Raw genomic sequence first — 22,417 nt, forward strand, 5'->3', positions numbered from 1 at the left:
CTGCAGGACTAGCCGGACGTGCTGATGATGCTCTGCAGGAGTCTTTGAGTAAACCAAGATGTCATCAAGGTAAACAAAAACGAACAGGTTCAAGAAGTCCCTTAATACATCGTTCACAAGGGCTTGAAAAACAGCAGGTGCGTTACATAATCCAAATGGCATCACAAGGTACTCAAAGTGTCCGAGTGGGGTCCTAAAAGCCATCTTCCACTCATCTCCCTGGTGGATTCGAACCAAGTGGTAAGCGTTTCTAAGATCAAGCTTAGTAAATATTGTGGCACCATAAACTGGCTCAAAAGCTGATGAAAGCAGGGGTAGAGGGTACTTATTCTTAATCGTGATGGCGTTTAGTCCCCTGTAAATTATACATGGACGGAGGGATCCATCCTTTTTGCCAACAAAAAAACCCCCAGCTCCCAGTGGAGAAGAAGATGGACGGATTATCCCTGAGGCTAATGACTCCTTAATATATTTCTCCATTACCAGCCTCTCCGGTCCCGAGATCTTATAAAGACGGCTGGAAGGTAATGGAGCCCCCGACAAAAGGTCGATCGCGCAGTCGTAAGGACGGTGCGCCGGGAGAGATTGAGCCCGAGACTTGCTGAAAACTGCACTTAAGTCATGATACTCAGTTGGTATTTGAGCAAGATTGGTGGGTTCAACCTCTCTCTCTCCCTTTCAGGAGTACTATGTGGAACAGCTGATTGGAGACAGGATGACAAACACTGTGTAGACCAAGACTCTACCCTTAACTCCACCCAGTTGAGATGCGGGTTGTGATGCTGCAACCAAGGAAAACCTACCACTAAAGAGCTCTGAACGATGGGAAAAACAAACAGGGTGATGAGTTCCCTATGGTTACCAGATAAAACCAATTCTAAGGGAAGTGTTCTATGAGTTATACTGTGGAGCGTCCGGCCATCTAAGGCTAAGACTTGACGTGGCATAGTTAATGGTTCAGTCTTAATCTGATGATGTTTTACCAGGTCTTGATCAATTAGGTTCAGTTCACAACCTGAATCTAGTAGGGCAGAAAAAGTGAGGCTCTGTTGATTTACCACTAACGAGGCGGGTAAGTTGAAACGTGAGGGCATGCCAAGAGGCTTCTGGTCCACCGGTCGCCCTGCTAGAACCGGTGGACCCGACCTTTAGGCCAAACCGGGCAACCCAAAACAAAATGCTCGGGTTAAAAACACTGCCTGGCCTCACGTCGATGAATTCTCTCATCTTTAGACAACCGAGCTGCATGGGCTCGGACTCATGCCTGACCCGAGGCCTGTACCGGCCGGCTCGGCGTCTGGTGAGTGGTAGAAGACTGCACTCTAGGAAAAAAACGCTCAGCGCGGTTTCGCCTCCTCTCCCGCGTACAGGTATCCACCCGGAGGGCTAAATCAAAATACTCATCTAGGTTCTCTGGCTCCTCCAGTAATACTAGTTCATCTTTAAATTCTCATCTAGAGCTTGAAAAAAACATTGACTTCAGTGCGCTGGAATTCCAACCAGACGCAACCGCTAAGGTTTGAAAATCTATAGAAAAATCTGTGAGCGGTCGATTGTGTTGTTTAAGCGTACACAATCTACGAGCCACATCAGTATGACCCATCTCAAGGTCAAAAATGGATCTAAAATCCTTCAAAAATCCTTTGTAAGTGCAGCCAAAATGGTTATAGTTAGTAAATCTTGCTTCTGCCCATCGGAGTGCCCTACCAGATAACAACCCTAAAATATAAGACACCTTTGCATCATCATGGAGAAAAGACTGTGGGGAACGGTTAAATACTAAGGAGCCTTTTAACAAAAATCCACGACAACCTCCCACCTCACCGGAAAATTTCTCCGGGCAGGGGGAAGTCGCTGCGTAACCAAAGGCTCTGCAGCGGCCCCCGGTGGTGCGGTAGTTCTAATACTTAAAGTATGCTGCATGAGTGCTGTCATCTCCCCAAGCCTTTGACTAACCTGTCGCTGTTGTTCTAGGAGCGAACAGAGGGTTGAATCATGCGCCTGAATCATCAGACCATGTTCCGAAACGCTTCTCCGTAGTTTTTCTGCTGGGTCCGGCTGGCCTGAGTGTTCTGTCATAATGTTGATGGCCGACTTGACCCACATGCAGAAAAATTCGAAGAAACAGAGAAACGTTTAGTAAAACTTTTATTAGGAAATCTGGTGCAGGAAACCGCAGTAGCAGGGAGACTGAAAAAGAGAATGAATGCTGGTGAACAACCCACAACTGAAATTTTCAAATATGTTCTATGGAGAAAGCTTACATAGGGTAGAGTTAAGTCCACCAGGGAGAGAGGTTGTGATCCTGGTAAGAGGTGGCTATGCAGCACTGCCATAGCAGGTGAGTCCTGAGAGGCTTGGAGGAGGGTGGACAGGGTTCGCATGAAGCTGTGAGAACAATCTCTAATCTGGTTGCCAGTGGAACAAAAACAAGAATCCAGAGTCCGAAAAACTATTGGAAAGTTCCTTCAGATATCTCACATGAGCGAGGCTTGGTCAACCTGAGACAAAAACAAAACATTAGTCAAGGAACAAGAATTAGAATCTTCTCACACAAGCAATAATCAAAACCATGATTTGGCCAGGTAAAATACCACAAAGAGGCAAAACACTCAGGCGTCGAAGCACTGGCTCGCCTCCTTCTAATAGTCCTCCAGCTGATGACAATCATGCGAAACACCTGACGACCAGCTCCTCAGCTCCTAACGCCCCTACTGGTGGAAGAGGGTTAGTAGCAGGCAAAAATGACCAGGATCTGACAATAACAAGTAAAACGTCTTAAAACCCAAGCAGCAAATTTTGTCAAAATTAAAATATGTCAAAGCTAATATAAAAAGATATCTGCATTATTAAATTGATAAATCTTCCAATAATTATTTTTAATCGCTAGGTCATTTCCACCCCACCACATATGAATAAGAAAAATATAAAGCCATGCAGGATGACTTGAGGGTGTTACACAGTACTGGGCCTTTTTACAGTGCCTTGCAAAAGCATTTAAGCAACATAGCAGACAGGGATAAGCTAGGGAGAAGTTTGAAGCACGGATCTGCATCTAATCTGAGTGAACTTCAGATGATTTGAGAAGAATAGGCATCAACTATATTCACTACTTTGTTTTGGAGTGCTTAATAACATCGTAATCTGAAATAACGTTAGTTCATGGAGATATATGTATGCAGTATGTAAAGTTGTTACGCCAAAAATGACTAAATATATAACTAGTGGAAGAAAGACACATTTTGTACCCCCTGGAACAGCTGAGCGACTCCCGTCACCATGGTAACACACATTGACGAACAAGTAGGTGCGCAGTTTCACTGATCTATAAATCATCATAACACACTCCACCAACCATCAGTCTTCCTGATTTGGTAGCCAATTTGTGAACATACTACAACTTAATTTAATTAAAGCAACAAACAAGGAGGCACCTCTTCAAAATGGAAGTGTATTCTTTTCTTACCCAAGTTAAAGTATCTCCAAAGACAGATCTTGTCTCGTTATCGTCCTATCCACCTACTGAAAGATCTGCGGTGTCGGCGCAGGACAAGGCATCCCACCCGCCGCCCTTTCGGTCCAACAATTTCTGCTTCTTGCTGAATTTCCTGGAGCTAGACACGTCGCCATTATAATGGTCCCGTCAGTGGAAGAAGTTTCTTCGTCTCTAGTGCGGGAATATCTGAGCAGGAAGGTAAGTCAGCGAGGACTGTGGACTCAACAGGACTCAGACTCACCGTTTCTGTCACGACCGTTAGCCAGCTAGCTAGCTCCTGTTAGCTTCCCTCCTCCGAAGTTAACATATTTTAGGACATGTCGACATTAAACGAGTTTCAGTGACATTGTGTCTACACGGACTCTTCACTTCATTCTTTTCTGTAATTTGCTTAAAGAAAGAGACGAACCGAGTCATGATAGCTGTAGGTTGGAGGAGTGTCAAAGCTATATGTCTTAATATGTGAGGCAATATAGGAGTTTAAATCTCTGCAGACCTTTACATCTTTTCTGTTCATTGTAAAAATGAATTCCACAAAATAACCCTGTGATTGAAACGCATCTCTTTTAAAGATTAGTTCCAATGTTTGCTGTTATGAGCACCTACAGCTCATCCAAAATCTTACTGCCAGATTCCTAACCAACACTTGGAAAATGTATCATATGCACCCGCTTTTGAATCGTTCTACTCAATGTTTGAAAAAGGATAGATTTTACAATGTTGCTACTTGTCTAGAATATACTACAGGATCTTGGCCCTAAATACGTTTCTGAGTTTATTGTCAAATGAACCATGCAGACCCCTCGGGCCTTCAGAGACCATCTTAGTCCGTGTTCCCAGGACCAGAACTAACCAAGGTGAGGTAGCATTAAACTTGTATGCTCCTCACCTCTGGAACACATTCCATGAAAGGCTGGGTGTACAGAAATTGCTGACTCTCAGGACTACAGGTTTTGATCAGTCACTAAGGAACTGTTCGCCAAATCAGTGATGAGTGATTGAAGTATGAAATTTAGAAATAAATCATGCTCATGCAGTGCTTTTCGAAGTGCAGATGTTTTTCTTAAATGTTTTTCTTCGGCTCAGTTAAGGTTGAGGTGCAAACACCCTCCATTTCTGCTACCTGTATGACCCCTTCTCTTTTCCAATAGTTATAATCAATCTGAAAGAGGGAGGTATCCCAATCCTTGTGGTTTTTAGTATAACAATGACCATCAGTGGGACCCTTTGTGGGGTGCCTTGAGACGACATTGTTGTAAATAAGCGCCATTTAACTAAATAATCTGAACTGAAAGTATCTGTGTAGTTATGCTGCTATAGGTTTAGGCTGCTGGAGGACATAATGACCACTTTCACCCTCTTCGCTACATTCTCACACTACTCTCCAATTTTGCATTATTTGCTGTTATTTCAGCTTTTAACTCTGTTCTCTTTTCTCTTCCTAGAAGCTACACCTGGCCTGACTCTGTGTCTACCTGTGACACCTTTCTGGAGAAGGGAATCGTCCGAGCTTTTGCTTACAACAACTTAATGCTCACCTTCTACAGATGATCCACATAGCCCTGTCTTTCAGTGTTTAACCCTTTCTCTCTCCTAGACATGGCGATTGACTGAGCTTAACTGTAACTAACTCTATGTGCTCTCTTTCAGACTCTAACCTTGAAAACTGGCTCAGAGTTTATCTGTTCTTTCTTTCTAGATGAAACGACTAAAGGAGCTACATCCACTAACATTTACTTTTCCTTCACATAGAAAGGACTCCTGGATCAGTGCTTCTTTGTTCTCTTTGTGTCTCTGCTCTGTTCTCTCAAACCCCCAGTCGGTCATGGCAGATGGCCGCTCACACAGCCTGGTTCTGGTTCTGGTGGAGGTTTCTTCCTGTTAAAAGGGAGTTTTTCCTCTCCACTGTCGCTACATGCATGCTCAGTATGAGGGATTGCTGCAAGGTCAACACCAGTGACTGTCCACTGTCTCTACATGCTCATCCGGGAGGAGGGAATGCTGCAAGTCACTGATTGGATGCAATCTGCTGGGTTTCCTTAGATAGGAAAACTTTTTATCCAATTTGAATAAATAACTGAATCTGACTGCACTGTTCAATGGTTACGATTAATTGGAATGTATGAACCTGAATTTTGTGAAGTGCCTTGAGACAACATGTGTTGTGAATTGGCACTATATAAATAAAATTGAATTGAATTGAATTATGTGTAGGGCCCTTTGGATTGCCTTGTTTATGGATGATGTATATAAATAAATTAGCCTTATCTATCTATTCATCAATTTTCCATCCTTCCTTTCTTTCTTTTATCCATTGTTAATCCACCCATCTGTTCATCCATGTGTATATGGTGACAACTGTGCACGTTTTGGTATTCATGCACAGGGTCTGAAAAGGACCATTGCCTGTATGGATGAAGAACATCCACGCACTCAGGCCAGTATCAATAACCGATCACTGTTGAAGCAGTTTCTTAACATTGAAGATCTCTACAGAAAAAATAAGGTAAATCCATCATGATAAATACCATTAATGCATATACATAACATGGAAAATAGTTTGCAACTGACTTGCTATAATTGCAGGTTCAGAAATCACCTCTGAAGACATTATTGGAAATCATTGTGAAGCATCACATTGAACGGTTACACCATGAAACTATCACCACAGGACACTCTCTCCAGATAGTCCAAACCACTGGCTCAACATCTGATTACCCTGCAGGAACATTATCGATGATGAATCAAACGAAAGCAGATGAAATTTCCCGAGCATTTTGTGCTAGCAAACACACAGAACTGAGGTATTTCAAAACCACACATTTACTGCATAGTTTTATTTCTATTTTCCTACTTATATAGAACTCTTCTTTACAGGTCTGAAGTAAGAGAAACATCCGCTATTCAGGTGACAAATTTATCAACGATTTCTAAGAAAGATAAACCCGCTTCCTTGAATCCAAATTATTTCTTAATTAACAATACAGATTATCAAGAAGGCCAGTCACTGATGCTTTCTAAACAGGAAAACATCACCCAAAGTGAGGCAGAAAGAAACAGCTTAATCGCTGGGGTCACCCAGAGAAGCAAAACTAGTCGTATCAGACGAGGCTTGATGGCTGGACCAATACCTCAGGTATTTATCTTGTGATAGATTTTCTATTCCTGAATTTTTTCTCCATACTTTAATTATGTTTTCATTTCAGGAATCTAACAGAAAAAGGCATAGTCAGAGGGTCGAAGTGCCCCAGCCATTGTTCATCAGGGAAGAGGAAAGCAGGGAGTCCCAGGATGGACTTCAGTTGGCTGTCAAAAACACGTCCAGCTGGGAAGAAGAAAATGTAGGGTTCATTGGTTCAACAGAGGAAAACCAGAATGAAAAGAGCTATGGAAGAAAAGAACAAAGAACATTGGAAACAATAAAGTAAATATTCCTTTGTTACTAGTTAGGATTGTATGTTTTCTTATTAATAAATGTGTTTTCAGAAGGTTATAATCAGAGGTTTTTGTGTCTTTTGGTTTCTTCAAGAGTAAAGACCAGACCGAATGTCCTTGAGCTGAATGTGTCAGAGATGGAATTAGGTAAGCCCTGTAAGAAATAAATGTATCCTAGATGTTTCTGACCCCTTGTTTTGCCAAATGGATGTGTTGCATTATGTTTTCAGATGATATTGATGACGGCGATGGTCTACCAGAAGTGTCTCTTCAGAGAGTTGTTTCAAAGTTTAACTTTGCAGGCTGTCCGATGGACCGACACACTGTCATGGTGCGTTTCTGACGATGAAACAGAGACCAGCAGGAGACAATTTCTGTTTAATCTTGTTTCATTTTATTTTTTTGTAGGAATTGAAAACTGTTCTTCTCGGGTCCAGCCTCAGTTGTTTTAGCACTGAGTGGAAGAATCAAGGTTTCACATTTTCTGATGCATGTGACCTCAGATACGGAATTGTTCAGAGAAAGGTGATCTTACCATACTCTAAAATAAGTATTAGTAATGAGCACATTTATTCTCACGTCAACTATTGAAATGACTCTATGCTTAATAAGTTTGTAAATTAGTTTTTTTATTTTTCAGGGTGGTCCTTGTGGAATTTTGGCATCAATTCAGGCATTTTTCCTTAAGAAGCTTCTGTTTGAAAACACAGATAGCAAGGATACTATCCTTCAGTACGTAAGCTTTCAGACCAGACCTTTGTCTTTTTTGTCATATTCCAGAGTATTACCATTCTGTCACTTTACAACCATAAATTGCAATGTTTTTGGGGGGGATTTTTGTGACAGCCTAAAACAAATGAGTGTATAATTGAGAAGTGGCAAAAATGATACATGGCATTCAAAATGTTTTTATAGTACAATATAATAAAATACAAATCCTTACAAGGAGGCGGCACAGTTGCATTCCGCTCACTGAGTCAATATGTTGCTCCAGCATTGCTGCACATCATTTGGGAGTATGTCTTAACCAACTTTGCACATCTACAGACTAAAATCTTTGCTTGTTTGCAACAGCCCAGACGAATTGCACGGAGAGGATCCGTAAATGGCAATTTTTAAATGTGGTCACATAGTCTAAATTGGATTTGGGTCTGCACTTTGACTAGGCCTTTCTAACATATGAATATCCTTGTTTTAAATTGTTTAATGGTAGGTCTGGGGGTTAGGTCTGTTTGTTTTCTTCAGCTTTTCTTTTCGAAACAGCTTTACTTTCTCTCCTGAAGAACAGCATCCCCACATCAAAAAAACGATGTGGGCTACATTGATAACTGGCGAACATTTTGGGGAAATCCTGGTCTGATCCGGAGAGACACCATCCATCCCACTTTGGATGGAGCAGCTCTTTCTAGGAATCGGGCCACATTTATTAGTTCTCCAAAACTCTGACAACCCAGGGTTCAGACCAGGAAGCAGGTTCATAGTTTAACACTCCTCTCTGCAGCTTCTGTACTGCTACCCACCCATTACCCTATTAAGACAGTGTCTCCCCTACGGCCAAAATTGAATAGATTAAAAAGTAATCTAAAAGGAGGAAATCCTCATAAAAATAAACACAACTGAGACTGAAAAGAAAAATAAAACAACTAAATGTGGCTTACTGAACATAAGATCTCTCTCTTCAAAGACTTTGCTAGTTAGTGACCTGTTTTGTGACAATCAGATTGATTTATTTTGCCTCACAGAAACCTGGCTGCAGCAAGAGGATTATATTACTATAAATGAGTCAACTCCTACTAATTATTTAAATTTTCCCATTCCTCGAAATACTGAGCGAGGAGGAGGAGTAGCAACCATCTTTCAGTCCGATTTATTGACTAGTCCCAGACAAATCAACAGCTACAACTCTTTTGAATATTTAATCCTTAATTTTCCTCATCCAAATTGCAAAGCACTAAAACCACTTCTGTTTGTTGTTTTGTACCGTCCACCAGGCCCTTACTCTCAATTTTTAGATCAGTTTTCAGACCTTTTATCTGATTTAGTGTTAAATACAGATAAAGTTATTAGAGTGGGGGATTTAAACATTCATGTTGACACTGAAAGTGATAGCCTAAATATAGCCTTTAATGCTATCTTAGACTCAACTGGCTTTGCTCAAAACATTAACAAAACTACCTACCTTTGTCTTCATTCTCTGGACCTTGTGCTGACATATGGCATTGAGTGTAAAGACATAACAATATTGTTTCGTAACCCTGTCTTGTCTGACCATTTCTTAATAACCTTTGAGTTTAATTAACCGAGTTCTCCACACCTGAAAGAAAATTTCATTATAGTAGATCATTATCAGAAAATGCTGTAACAACCTTTAAAGAATCTGTTCCAATTTTAATTTCCTCATTATCACAGAAAAACACAGTGAAGGGCAATAATTTTGTTTCTTCCCCTTCACAAATTGATTATCTTGTTCATAGTGTTACATCATCATTGCGTGGTGCATTAGACAATGCAGCCCCCTTGAAAAAGAAGGTAATCATTAATAGGAGGCTAGCTCCTTGGTTTAATTTAGAGCTGTGTATTTTAAAGAACAATGTTAGAAAATTGGAGAGAAAATGGTGCTCTACACACCTAGAGGATTCCTACTTAATCTGGAAAAATAGCCTACTGTTGTATAAAAAGACACTTCGCCAAGCTAGAACAGCTTATTTCTCATCATTAATAGAAGAGAACACGTATAATCCTAGGTTTCTCTTTAGTACAGTTGCTAAACTTGCTAAACACAGAGTCATAGCTATGTTGAGCCATCCATTCCCTTAGCTCTCAGCAGTCATGACTTTATGTGATTCTTCTTAAATAAAATTGATTCAATTAAAAATAAAATCTTGGACATACTCCCGAAGATGATTACTTCATCCTTAGCAAGTGAGACAACATTGGAAGTAACCGCAGAACTTGATCTGTGTTTGGACTGTTTTGATCCTGTGGAGCTTCCTGAGTTATCAGAAATATTAGCTTAATCTAAACCATCAACTTGTATGTTAGACCCAATCCCAACCAAATTATTTAAGTAAGTGTTCCCTCTGATTACCATCCCCATTTTAGATATGATTAATCTATCTTTAGTAAATGGATATGTACCACAAGCTTTTAAGTTAGCTGTAATTAAACCTTTACTTAAGAAACCTTCGCTTGATCGAGATGACTTGAAAAATTACAGACCTATATCCAATCTTCCATTTTTATCTAAAATTCTTGAGAAAATAGTTGCTAATCAAATGTGTGAGCATTTACACAGCAATGACCTGTTTGAAGAGTTTCAGTCAGGCTTCAGAGCTCATCATAGCACTGAAACAGCTCTGCTGAAAGTCACTAATGATATTCTTATGGCCACAGATAATGGACTTGTGTCTGTTCTGGTTCTGTTAGATCTCAGTGCTGCATTTGATACAGTCAATCACAATATTCTCTTAGAAAGGCTGGGATATGCTGTAGGGATCAGGGGAACAGCGCTAGGCTGGTTTAAATCTTATTTGTCTGACAGATTCCAGTTTGTTCATGTAAATGATAAATCATCTTCAAACTCCAGGGTTAATTGTGGAGTACCACAGGGTTCAGTACTTGGGCCAATTCTCTTTACTATATATATGCTTCCAATAGGTAAAATTATCAGGCGGCATAGGATACATTTTCACTGTTACGCTGATGACACTCAGCTTTACTTATCCATGAATCCTGATGAGCCCAACCAGTTAGATAGACTACAAGCATGTCTTGAAGACATAAAAACTTGGATGACTTAAAATGTTTTGCTTCTAAATTCAGACAAGACAGAAGTTGTTGTCTTTGGACTGGAGTCTTCACTTAACCTGAATGGCATTAAATTGACCTCCGATAATAAAGTAAAAAACCTTGGTGTTATTTTTGACCAGGACATGTCATTTAAATCCCATATTAAACAGGTTTCTAGGGTTTCCTTCTTTCATCTCCGGAACATTGCCAAAATTAGAAATATCCTATCCAGGAGTGACGCTGAAAAACTAGTCCATGCATTTGTTACTTCAAGGCTGGACTATTGTAATTTGTTACTATCAGGATGTCCACAAAATGCAGTTAAAGGCCTTCAGCTGATTCAAAATGCTGCAGAAAGAGTTGTGATGAAAATTAAAAAGAGAGATCATATTTCTCCTATTTTAGCTTCCCTTCATTGGCTCCCTGTTAAATCCAGAATAGAACTTAAAATTCTCCTCCTCACATATAAAGCCCTTAATGATTTAGCTCCATCATACATCAGAGATCTGATTGGTCCATATGTTCCTAACAGAGCACTTCATTCTCAGACTGCAGGTTTACTGGTGGTTCCTAGAGTCTAGAAGTAGAATGGGAGGCAGATCCTTTAGTTATCAGGCTCCTCTCCTGTGGAACCAGCTCCCGGTTTTAGTTCATGAAGCAGACACCCTGTCTACTTTTAAGGCTAGGCTTAAAACTTTCCTTTTTGATAAAGCTTATAGTTAGAGTGGCTTAGGTTATCCTGAGCTATCTTCCATATTTTTACCTCCATCTTCTTCCCTACCTGTTGGATGGAGTAAGGAGGAGTCAGGTTTAGCCTAAACTGGCTCAGTTATGGTTGAGGTGCAAACACACCCTCCATTTCTGCTACCTGTATGACCCCCTCTCTTTTCCAACGGTTATGGTCAATCTGACAGAGAGAGTTATCCCAATCATTGTGGTTTTTAGTATAACAATGGCCATCAGTGGGCTCTAGATGGACAAACTTTCTACTTTTAAGGATAGGCTTAAAACTTTCCTTTTTGATAAAGCTTATAGTTAGAGTGGCGTAGGTTATCCTGAGCTATCTGTAGTTATGCTGCTATAGGCTTAGGCTGCTGGAGGACATAATGACCACTTTCACCCTCTTTGCTACATTCTCACACTACTCTCCAATTTTGCATTATTTGCTGTTATTTCAGTTTTTAACTTTATGTTCTCTTTTCTCTTCCTAGATGCTACACCTGGCCTGACTCTGTGTCTACCTGTGACACCTCTCTGGAGAGGGGCATCGTCCAAGCTTCTGCTGGCAACAACTCAATGCTCACCCTCTACCAATGACCCACATGGCACTGTCTTTCACTGTTTAACCCTTTCTCTCTCCTAGACATGGCAGTTGACTGAGCTTTTACTTTGACTAACTCTATGTGCTCTCTTTCAGACTCTAACCTTGAAAACTGGCTCAGAGTTTATCTGTTCTTTCTTTCTAGATGAAACGACTAAAGGAGCTACATCCACTAACATTTACTTCTCCTTCCCATAGAAAGTACTCCTGGATCAGTGCTTCTTTGTTCTCTTTGTGTTTCTGCTCTGTTCTCTGAAACCCCCAGTCGGTTGTGGCAGATGGCCGCTCATACTGAGCCTGGTTCTGCTGGAGGTTTCTTCCTGTTAAAAGGGAGTTTTTCCTCTCCACTGTCTCTACATGCTCATCCAGGAGGAGGGAATGCTGCAAGTCACTGACTGGATGCAATCTGCTGGGTTTCCTTTGATAGAAAAACGTTTTATCCAATTTGAATAAATAACTGAATCTGACTGCACTGTTCAATGGTTAGGATTAATTGGAATGTATGAACCTGACTGTTGTGAAGTGCCTTGAGACAACGTGTTGTGAATTGGCGCTATATAAATAAACTGAATTGAATTGAATTGAATCATGATGCTGCCACCACCATGTTTCAGCATGACGATGGTGCAGTCAAGGAAAAGTGTATCTCCACACACAATGTTAGGGTCTCATCTGCACATAGCACATGTTTATTTCATCTTTTAGATGGACTGGATTATTTTAAAGGGCTCTTCTCGTGACTTCATTTCAACTCTTCTTCCTGTTCTTCCATCAGATTTGTTGAGTGCACGGCTAAAAGTTGTTCTGTCAACAGCTTCTCTCATCTGAGATGTGAATTTTTGCAGCTCTTCTGGAGTTTCCAAGGGCCTCTTGGTTGACTCTGATTATTACTTTCCCTGTCCGGCCTGTCGGTTTAGTTATATGACTATGTGTTGGTGAGTGTGCGGTTGTGCTATACTCTTCCCATTTCCAGATGATGGATTGAAAAGTCCTCAGTGAGACCTTCACAGGTTGAAATATTGTTTTATACCGTAATCCTGCTTCAAACCTTTCCATGTCTGAGTCCTCTGGTTGGTTACTTGGTCCTAATGATGCCGGTCCTGAGGCTTTCACAGAACAGCTGTATTTATACTGGGATTAAATTACAAAAAGGTGGATAATACCTACTATTTAGGTCACCTAAATAATAGATAGCACCATTCATTCACAAGGCAACACAAAGTGCTCTGCTGGACATCAAAGGAAAGACCGAAAGAAAATAACAAAGCCCCTAAGCATGAAAGCAATCCATAAAAGAAAAAGATGTTAAAATAAAGATGTTAAAGGCATAAAAGAAAGATGTTTTAAACAGTTCATTAGTCAGGTTCTTTGATCGAAAGCTGCTGTAAAAAAAAAAAATGTTTTCAATCCCGACTTAAAGGAACAAGCAGTTTCTGCACATCTCAGGTTTTTAGAGAGCTTGTTCTAGAATGAAGGAGCATATAAGTTAAATGCTGCCTCACCTTGTTTAGTTCTGGTCCTGGGAACACTGAGTTAGCAGGTCTCTGAAGACCTGGGGGGTCTACATGGTTCATACTTTAGAAGCAACTCAGAAATGTTTTTCTTTTGGACTAAGGCCATTTACTGTTTTATTGACCAATGTTAAAGTTTTAAAATATCTTTTTTGACAAACAGGGAGCGAGTGCAGCAATTTAAGAACTGGTGTTATATGATTCATTTTCCTGGTGTTGGTTAAGACTCTGGTGGTATCGTTTTGACTGAATCGCAGTTGCATAATTAACTTTTTAATTATTTTTATTTTTTACAGAGACCAGTGAAGCCATTGTTGTAATCTAACCCACTGAAAGGCACAGGCATGCATCAGTTTTCTGTATCTGTTTTCACAGGAAACCTTTTGTTCTGACAATGCTTTTAAGATCATTGTAAGCTGGTTTAGTAACAAACTTTGTGTGGTTGTTAAAATTTAGATCTAGGTCTTAAACTACACCAGGTTCCTTGAATGCTTTGGTCTTTAGCCCCTTTCAGTAAAGAGGAACCTCTTGTCCTTTTCCTTCCACTTCTCATTTATACACTACTTAGTGTTTGTTTATTACACAAAATCAGTTTAATCTGTATTGTAACTGCAGTCAACCTGGTTTTGACTCACTTTCCATTTTGTTTTTAGGAGGTTAAGACCTTCCAGCAGCACCAGAAGACAGTGTCTTGTTTCAGCTCTGGCTGACGTTTTGTGGAGGGCTGGGGAGGAAAAACAAGCCACAGTTGCATTGTAAGACAACACCAGTCCCTAACTGTAGCTGTAGCTAAGTTTACACTTTGTCCAGTTTCTGATTATCGATCTTACTGCCTTTTAACTGGTGTGTTTGAGTTTCTTCTTTGCTTATTTTTCCACTAGCTTTGTAATGAATTGTATTCATTAATCTATGGCACTGAAATAAGGATGGCTTCCTCAGTCCTCTGTCTAGTAATATTTAAAATTTTCCATATGTTGCTGTATAACCTACCATCTGCTAGAACCTGAGCCTACTTCCTTAGGTCTCAAACTCTAAAGCATTTTTATTTATTTATTTATTTTACATAGTATACAGAACCACATCATTGTCATTTTGTCTTCTCAGGTTGTGAGAATACAATGTTTAGAGTTTAAAGGTTGGATCAGTTCAGTATGTCCCATTCTGATAAGTGGTCTCTGTCAAACTGGGCTCACATCACCACCAGCTGTCAAACGTATTCATCTGAGAAGTGCCCTATAAATCAGCTGGGCCAGATGGACAACTGTTTTAAAGTATTTGCACACTTTTGCTCTCGTACCGTAAGTTTATTTTGTCTTTTTTTAATAACAGAAATTCAGGAAGAAGCCATTTCACCCCAGTTGGACACTGCAGTTCTGAAAGACTGCTTGAAAAGGTACAAATGTTCTTTTAAATGTATGATTTTTGCAGTTCCAATCAGGAGCTTACATACTGTTCACTCCTCACAGATTTGAATGTCCTATTAATTTTGCGGTTTTTAATGATTTATTTTTCCCAGGGTGGGATAGGACAAACAAATCCAAAGATTTTAATAAACTGATTTAATTTATTTTATCTATTCTAAATTCAGTTTTAATGAGCATTTGGCATAATTATCCCATTGGAAAAATCCAGTTGTTTTCAGTCTCACCCAAACCTTTTAGATAGAAGGAAATTGAATGGGATGGGCAGAAACAACCCAGGAACCTCAAAGCCTCAAACCTATGAGAAATTAGAAGATGTTAGAATACCAGTGTAACTTTGCAAGTTTTTACGTCATGGACTGAGAGGGTCCCCACCCAGAAGGAAGTGCCTGCTGCAAAATGCGGCTTCAAGTTTGACTGAAATTTGTATCAAGCCACAAGCGTCTTCTGGAGAAAAAGTCTCTGGTCAGACAAAGCAGAGGTTGAGATGTTTACACAGGCTTTCAGTTCAAGGAACATTGTCAAACACAGTGGTTACATCATTCGTCAGTGCCAGTGGTACTTGTGCATCGCACAACTTGGATTGAATAAAGTAGAAGGAGAACCACTTCAAAACATCCCCCCTAAATCAACAACTGGTTAAAACTTGGACTCAATCAGGTTTGAATTGGTTTTTGTAAGCTTGGTATTGTGTAGATTAGTGAAAACTCACAACAAATTCAAAACTGTTACATTTTTGTTTTTGCTTGAAGTTGTTTGATCAAATGCATCATGGAAGGCCCAGAATTCATGAGATTCATGTCCATGATGGGCTTATATAAACTTCTCACAAGAACTGTGAGTACTAGAGCTTTACATTAGTTCTTATAATAGCACTGATTCTGGGGATTCAAATCATAGATGATGGCAATTATAATTATTTAATCTTCAGTTTATTTCTGTGCTGTTATTGTAGCTATAGCCACATAATCATATGGCTTGAAGGCTCTGTCACCGTTACATTTGCTATTGTCTGTACTATTTTTGTCTTTTGTTAAACTTTTATTTTCACAGCTTTGTATGTTTTCTGAACACCTTTTGATCCAGATGACGTGTTTCTCTGTGGATAACATCAAAGATCTGCAGGTCATTCTGGAGCAGCATATTGAGCAGGTCAAAGAATCACCACCATTCTCTGTTTTTTTTTTTGTCACATGTTCTTAGGGTTTATTTTAGTTCTATTTGTATTTTATTCCACAGTATGAAACTGGGATGTTAGGATGCCTTCTGCTGACCATCTCTGCTGTTCTCTCTCGATCCATTGAAAAGTAGATGCAAACATTTTGCTGCTCTTCAAAACAAGATGTTCAATATAACTTGCTTTGAGTTGGATAGTATGGTTACTGTCATGTTTTTCTTTCTCTTCTCAGAGTGAGAGAGGACATGGACCTGCGTACAAACACACTGATAGGCGCTCATGGCTACTGCACTCAGGTGTGAACAGTCACTTTAAGTTTAAGAAAATCGAGCCAAATTTACAGGATTTCTACAAAGTTTGGAAAAGTTTGAAATTTGATTTTAGTATTTTTATAGTGTGGGTACAGAAAAAGAAAAGAGCATGAAAAAATGTTTCTATTTCCATACTTTATAACTGCCCTTTTGTGTAAATGTTGTGTCCTTCCTTGTTTCCTTCTATCTCTTTCTGTCATTTCCTTTTTCTTCCTTGGGCCATTCTGTCCTTCCTTGTGTCTTCTCCCCCTCTCTTTTGTACTTCCATCCTTTCTTGTGTCCTTTTTTACATAGTTGTGTCCTTACCTCCCTTCCTTCTATCCTCCTTCCATCCTTGCTTTCTTTCTTTCTTTCTTTCTTTCTTACAACTTAAAAATTGATATTAAACCTTATTATTTTATATGAAGGTAAAAGAACAAGAACAGTATACAGTTGAGTCTTGATAAGTATTGAAGTTTTACATTAGAGATTTTTGTGACTCAAAGCATATTTTTTTGCTTTGATCAGGAGTTGGTGAACCTGTTGCTCTGCGGCAGAGCAGTTTCTAATGTCTTTGATAACGATATTGAGCTGGACTCGGGAAATGGCGACAGGACTTTGCTCAAAGGAATTAAGGACCAATGCCAAGTCGGCCTTCTGTCCTTGTTTGAACATTATAACATCTGTAAGGTGAGCCGTGTTGAATTCTTCACGGTGAAGGTGGACACATCTGGGATACTTACAGTTTACATCACAGAGCAGCTTAACTTTAATCTAGTTTAAATCAAGTTTTATGGCCATCAGCAGTCCTATACAGAAAAACAACGTCACTATAGCTCTCTGAATTGTTAGATTAGCTTTTACAGGCCAAAACTCAGAATTGTCTTTATTTTCTAACTAAGGTGGGAGCTTACCTGAAGTCTCCCTATTATCCCGTCTGGGTGGTGTGCAGCGAAAGTCACTTTAGTGTGCTATTCGGCCTGCAGAGGGAGCTGTTGATCAATCAGGACGAAGTCATGGACTTTGACCTGTATTATTATGATGGGCTGGCCAATCAACAGGAGGAAATCCGCCTAACTGTTTGTATGTTTCTATTTAACTTCACTTCTAATCATCTTTCATTTCAAATGCAGCCACATGCTTAAAAAATGTTTCTTGCCTTTTTTTTAGATTGTTTATAGTGATTCTCTGACACCAGGAAATACTGACTGATGGAAAGGGCTTTTCCCCTTTTGATATTACTAACTCTGATTACAGTACCATTAGACAGTGGCTGATTTTAAATAGGCTTAAAAAGTATGTATAAACTGCTGATTCCATGTTTTAGCTCACTGTTTTCATCTGTTTGGCCCTTTGCTTTAATGACGATGCTTTGATTTTATATTGAAACTGAAAAAAGCAAATTGTGTTTTCAGCTGTCGGCAAATTGTCTCAGAACCTTCAGGAAGATGATGCTGATCTCGTTCCTCCACTTGAGCTATGTATCAGAACACGGTATGGCCTTGCTTTGTCTTTTTTCCCCTTACTGTTCACAGTAACTGATGACATGAATGTTTTATGTTTGTTAAATAAAAATGAAGATAGATAAGCCATATTGTGGTATTTACCTGGATCTGTTCTAAATGCCCTAAAAATTTGGTTTTGTTTTCTTGCAGGTGGAAAGATGCTTTAGTCAGCTGGAATGAGACTGAACCAATTCTCTGAGTAATCAAGTTATCTGTAATATTAAATGAACAATGGCTATGTTCAGATTGAACTATTTTTATATTGTTTATATTTTAACTGTAAAATGGCCTTTTTCCTTTTTAAAAAATGTACTAAATAGGAAAACACCTTGCACATTAGAAAACAAGGTATTTCGCGGAAAATAATGAAATAAAAATGTTTTGGTTAATTAAATCAATACAGCTAAAGACGACTTGGCGACCGTCAGCATTAGAAAACGGTTTTCTAAATTGTACATTTTGCCGTAACCATTTTGCATTACAAGCATATATCTTAATATTTTATCACCTTTATTCCTAAATGAGTTTAGTTTATAACAAAGTTTTATTCGCAAGGAACCATGAAGGGTTTCATTAAAAAACAAAATCTGATATTAAACTTAAACCTATATGTATAGTAAACTTTCTGTGACCTTTTACTATTTAGCTATGCTTTTAAAATCGCAGGCTACTGCTTATGCGTTGCACCACAGTTTTATGTATTTAAACTCTACTTTAGACAGATAATAAAACTATAATTTTCTCCACACAGTGATGTCTGCTTTGTGTAATGTACTTACATTTTTTTCTTACTTTGTTGTTATAGAGGCTATAACAGTTTAGCCTACGTATAATCATACCCCTGGCAGATTGATTACACAAATTAATTGGGAACAGATGTTTTTGTGGACTCAACAGGTGAAAAACAGCAGCTATCTGCAGTTGGTTTGTGGCAGGTCATGGCTCAGTGAGGACCTCCAGATGTGCATTGCTGCTGCTCACATCAGAGAAAAGGGCTACAAGGCCTTATCTAAATGTCTTGAAGTTCCAGGAGCATTGGTACAAAGTAATAAAAAACACAAGGAGCTCCACACTAAAAACTCTGAGGATGTGGTAAATTGATTTCTTCACTTGCAAGGTTGATATATAAAAAGGTAAAAAAAAAAACAATCCAAAGATCACAGCCAAGGCCATCCTGAAGAATGTGGACAATGCTTGTTGCAAAATCTCAACAGGACTAAGAAGAAGACCTCTGGTTTCGTGTTTTGAGGTCAGATTAAATAAACGTTTTATTGTTTGGCCTTTTATTTGGTGAAAAACAAAAAGAATTGAACAAGCGTTCAAACCCAAGAACACCATCCCTACATTCAAGCACGGTGGTATCATGATAAAAGACTACATCATGATCCTCAACATCAGGTAGTCTGCAGGGAAACTTGGTAACGTTGGACAATGTATCATGACAATAATTCAGAACCCACAGCTGAAGCGGTTAGGCAATTGTGGACCAGCAAAACTAAACATTCAGAATTGGCTCGATTAAGGATTAAGTAATGGAATGGAGGCCTTCCAGCTTCAAATAATTGCATCTTGCAAAAGATGTATGTACCAGTGGAAACATACAAATAGCTTGTTAGCAATTATGTAAAGCATTTGGTAGCTGTAATGGCCAATAAAGGCTTTTCCTTTGAATAATGAGAGGGCTATGAATAATTTTGGACATTGTGTTTTTTTTGTTCACTTGTAAAAAGCCAGATAATTGTTTTTCAATGATAGCCTTTGTACATCTTGGCTTCTGTCAAAAAGCTGTTGTCACCTGTTCACCAGACTAAACATCTGATAGAAGAAAAGTACTTACTTTTTCTCAGTTGACTAACTAGAATTTAATGTATTTATTTCTGTCGCTGGACTTGGTTTTACATTGCAGCTCAAACTAACCTTTACATGAAGACCCATAACTGACCTTGTAATTTAAAGCAGAAATATTTAGAGGTATCGCTGTATATATTACAACATGTTTAATGCCTTGAACGTTTCTTCTGTTTAAATAATAACTTGCTCCATACATTTTCCTTTGGTATAATAAACTGATATCACATGATTTTATTTTATTTTTTTAGTTCCAGTAGATATCAGGTTGGGAGAACAAGGCCTCAAGAGACAAATGTGTCAGAGTAATTTGTTTTGGTTTTTCTTAGTATTGAAAGGCATCATAGCACACAGTGTGGGGCATGTAGAGGTGGTGCCAGATTGCCACCACCTCAAGCATTAGGAGATCAAAGATTGTTCAGGTAGCAGACCGAGGAGCTCCCTTCCTGTCAAACCGCCGTGCACCATATACCAAATAACAGCTAAGGTGATCAGATGTGGTTTAGGTCAAATTGTCTGAATGTTTTCATCATTAACACACTTTTACAGAACAGAACCTGTTTTACTTAACTTACTTTCAACAGTTCCCTCAGTATTTTCCCTTTGGTACAGTGGAATCAGATCTCACTATGATGATGACAGCTCATTCATCTTTCAGTTGTCAAATCCTTAATGGAAGCCATGTTATCTAAATGTATATTATTGGTGACTCATGGAGAATTTGTGCATTTCCCAAAAGACATAGGAAGAGAAATGAATTAATCATGAGACATGGTGGAAAGCTATTAAGTCTCTGTGACAGTTTTACAGCCACCGTGGCTGCTGCACGCACTATAAATATGATGCTTCACCCGAATGATGCCTTAAGGGGCTCCAAAATTGGATTATAGTGTGCACCTTTGTTTCAAAATTCTTCTGTGGATGAGGGGGGGAGAGAGAATGCTTATGTGTCTGCATGAAATATGTTCGACAAGCAGGTTACAAATGTTAACAGGGTTTAGAAGGCAGTTAAAGACAAAAATCAGGACAATCAGTGCCTTCATTGAACAGTTAGCAGTAATGAAGGAAGTTCTCAAAAAACTTTAATTCATCTTAAAGACTTGATAATGTCTGTTATAATCAGAGTAGAGAACAGCGGCTTGCAGTAGTATCCATGCTTCTGGGAACCTTTTCACATTACAAACCACAAACTTCAGTGTGTTTTATTTTATGCGATAGAATAACACCAAGTCGTGCAAAACCTTATATCAGAAGGAACATTTTATTATATATTTTTACAAATTTGAGCAGTGTGGAATTTTTAACCAGCTCTTGTTGAAGTCAATATTTTGTACTCTCAGTCTTTTAGGATATGTCTAGCAACTTTGCATATCAAGAAAGTGTTTTTTCTTGGAGAAATGGGTGAAGCTCAGTCAGGTTGCCAAAGATTCTCTGTAGGATTTTGGTATGGTTTTGACTAGGCCATTCCAATACACAAATATGCTTTGATCTAAACTATTCCATCCCATGTTCAGTTTTGCTGTCTGCACAACATTTGCATTGTGGACTGAGAGTTACATTTTGGTCTCATCTGATGAGAGCACCTTCTTCCATGTTTGCTGTGTTCTCCTGTATGCCTCATGGCAAACGGGATCTCTAATGGCTTTCTTTTTTCTTGCCACACTTCCATAGTGGCACAATTTGTGGATAATGCAACAAAGAGTGCTCCTTTTAACAGATTTTCCCACAGGAGCCGCAATGCTCTGCAGGTCCTCCAGAGTTACCATGGTCCTTTTGGCTGGTTCTCAGATTAATGCTCTTCTTAACTGTCACTTCATTTTAGGTGGATGTCTGGGTAGGTCTGTGATTGACCTATTCTCACCATTTTCAGATGCTGGATTAAACAGGGCTTCATGAAATATCAAAGCTTGGAATATTGTGATATAGCCTTACCCTGCTTGAAATCTCTCTTTATCTCTGGCCTGTCTGCTGTGCTCCTTGGTCCACATGCTTCTGTTTGTTCACTTAATGTTCTCTAACAAACCTCTGAGGCCTTCACAGAACATCTGGAGATTAAATATCTCACAGGTGGAAATTGGTTGTATTGGATTTTCTTAAGGAGTATCAAAGTAAAGGGGGCTTGAAACAAATGTGCGCCACACTTTTTTTGAATTTTATACGTGAAAATGCACCACTTTACATTGGTCTATAACAAAAAATCCCCAAAAAGCACATCAAAGCTTGTGGTTTTAATGAGACAAAATTAGAAAAATGATTAAGGAGCATAAATACCCATGCAGAGAACTGTGAACCATAACACTGGAGCAGAAGGTGACGACATTAAGGTGTTTCCTCTCTTCACTCCTGGGCTTTGGCGAGCCCAGGCGCAGTCTGACAGGAAGGAAATGGCACGGCTTTAGTCTCTGTTTACTATTTATTACACCAAATTTCTCAGAGGTACCAGAGAGGAGATTTGATGCTTGTGTGTAATTGTGTTAAAGCCCTCCCACATGCTATCCCCAGTGCATCTTCTGTCTCCTCTCCTAATCTGTGCTGTTTGTCTCCAGATAAGTGATATCCTCCTCAGATTAGGATTCAGTGTCCCTGTCCTGCCCACCCGGAGGGAAAGGGATTCCCGGTGCATC

At 39.3% G+C, this 22,417-nt stretch overlaps 1 protein-coding gene across 3 annotated transcripts; it reads left to right on the plus strand.

The window, feature by feature from the left end:
- Positions 1-3,562: 3,562 nt before the first annotated feature.
- mindy4 (MINDY lysine 48 deubiquitinase 4) lies at positions 3,563-18,693 on the plus strand. 3 transcript variants are annotated; one of them, XM_047375717.1, is made up of 19 exons: positions 3,563-3,694; positions 5,883-6,002; positions 6,083-6,300; positions 6,374-6,404; positions 6,522-6,632; positions 6,703-6,920; positions 7,026-7,078; positions 7,162-7,262; positions 7,340-7,456; positions 7,572-7,663; positions 14,206-14,307; positions 14,882-14,945; positions 16,027-16,125; positions 16,213-16,280; positions 16,383-16,446; positions 16,969-17,130; positions 17,343-17,523; positions 17,856-17,934; positions 18,096-18,693. In XM_047375717.1, exons 1-19 carry the CDS (start codon positions 3,635-3,637, stop codon positions 18,142-18,144), a joined length of 1,989 nt encoding a protein of 662 aa, XP_047231673.1. In that variant the 5' UTR covers positions 3,563-3,634; the 3' UTR covers positions 18,145-18,693. The 3 variants fall into 3 exon arrangements, with proteins under 3 accessions (XP_047231673.1, XP_047231671.1, XP_047231672.1); XM_047375715.1 differs by having other exon boundaries at positions 6,374-6,632; XM_047375716.1 differs by having other exon boundaries at positions 6,374-6,632; positions 16,060-16,125.
- The last annotated feature ends 3,724 nt before the right edge of the window (positions 18,694-22,417 follow it).

This window comes from Girardinichthys multiradiatus, chromosome 9 (assembly GCF_021462225.1).
Source record: "Girardinichthys multiradiatus isolate DD_20200921_A chromosome 9, DD_fGirMul_XY1, whole genome shotgun sequence".
NCBI lineage: Eukaryota > Metazoa > Chordata > Actinopteri > Cyprinodontiformes > Goodeidae > Girardinichthys > Girardinichthys multiradiatus.

Bases quoted from the DNA above. Each gene is read 5' to 3' on its own strand.
- mindy4 (XM_047375715.1), top strand. From the start codon at position 3,635: ATGGTCCCGTCAGTGGAAGAAGTTTCTTCGTCTCTAGTGCGGGAATAT. The intron at 6,301-6,373 runs GTATTTCAAAAC...TCTTCTTTACAG, and splicing joins AGCAAACACACAGAACTGAG to GTCTGAAGTAAGAGAAACAT. The intron at 14,308-14,881 runs GTAAGACAACAC...TTTTAATAACAG, and splicing joins AAACAAGCCACAGTTGCATT to AAATTCAGGAAGAAGCCATT.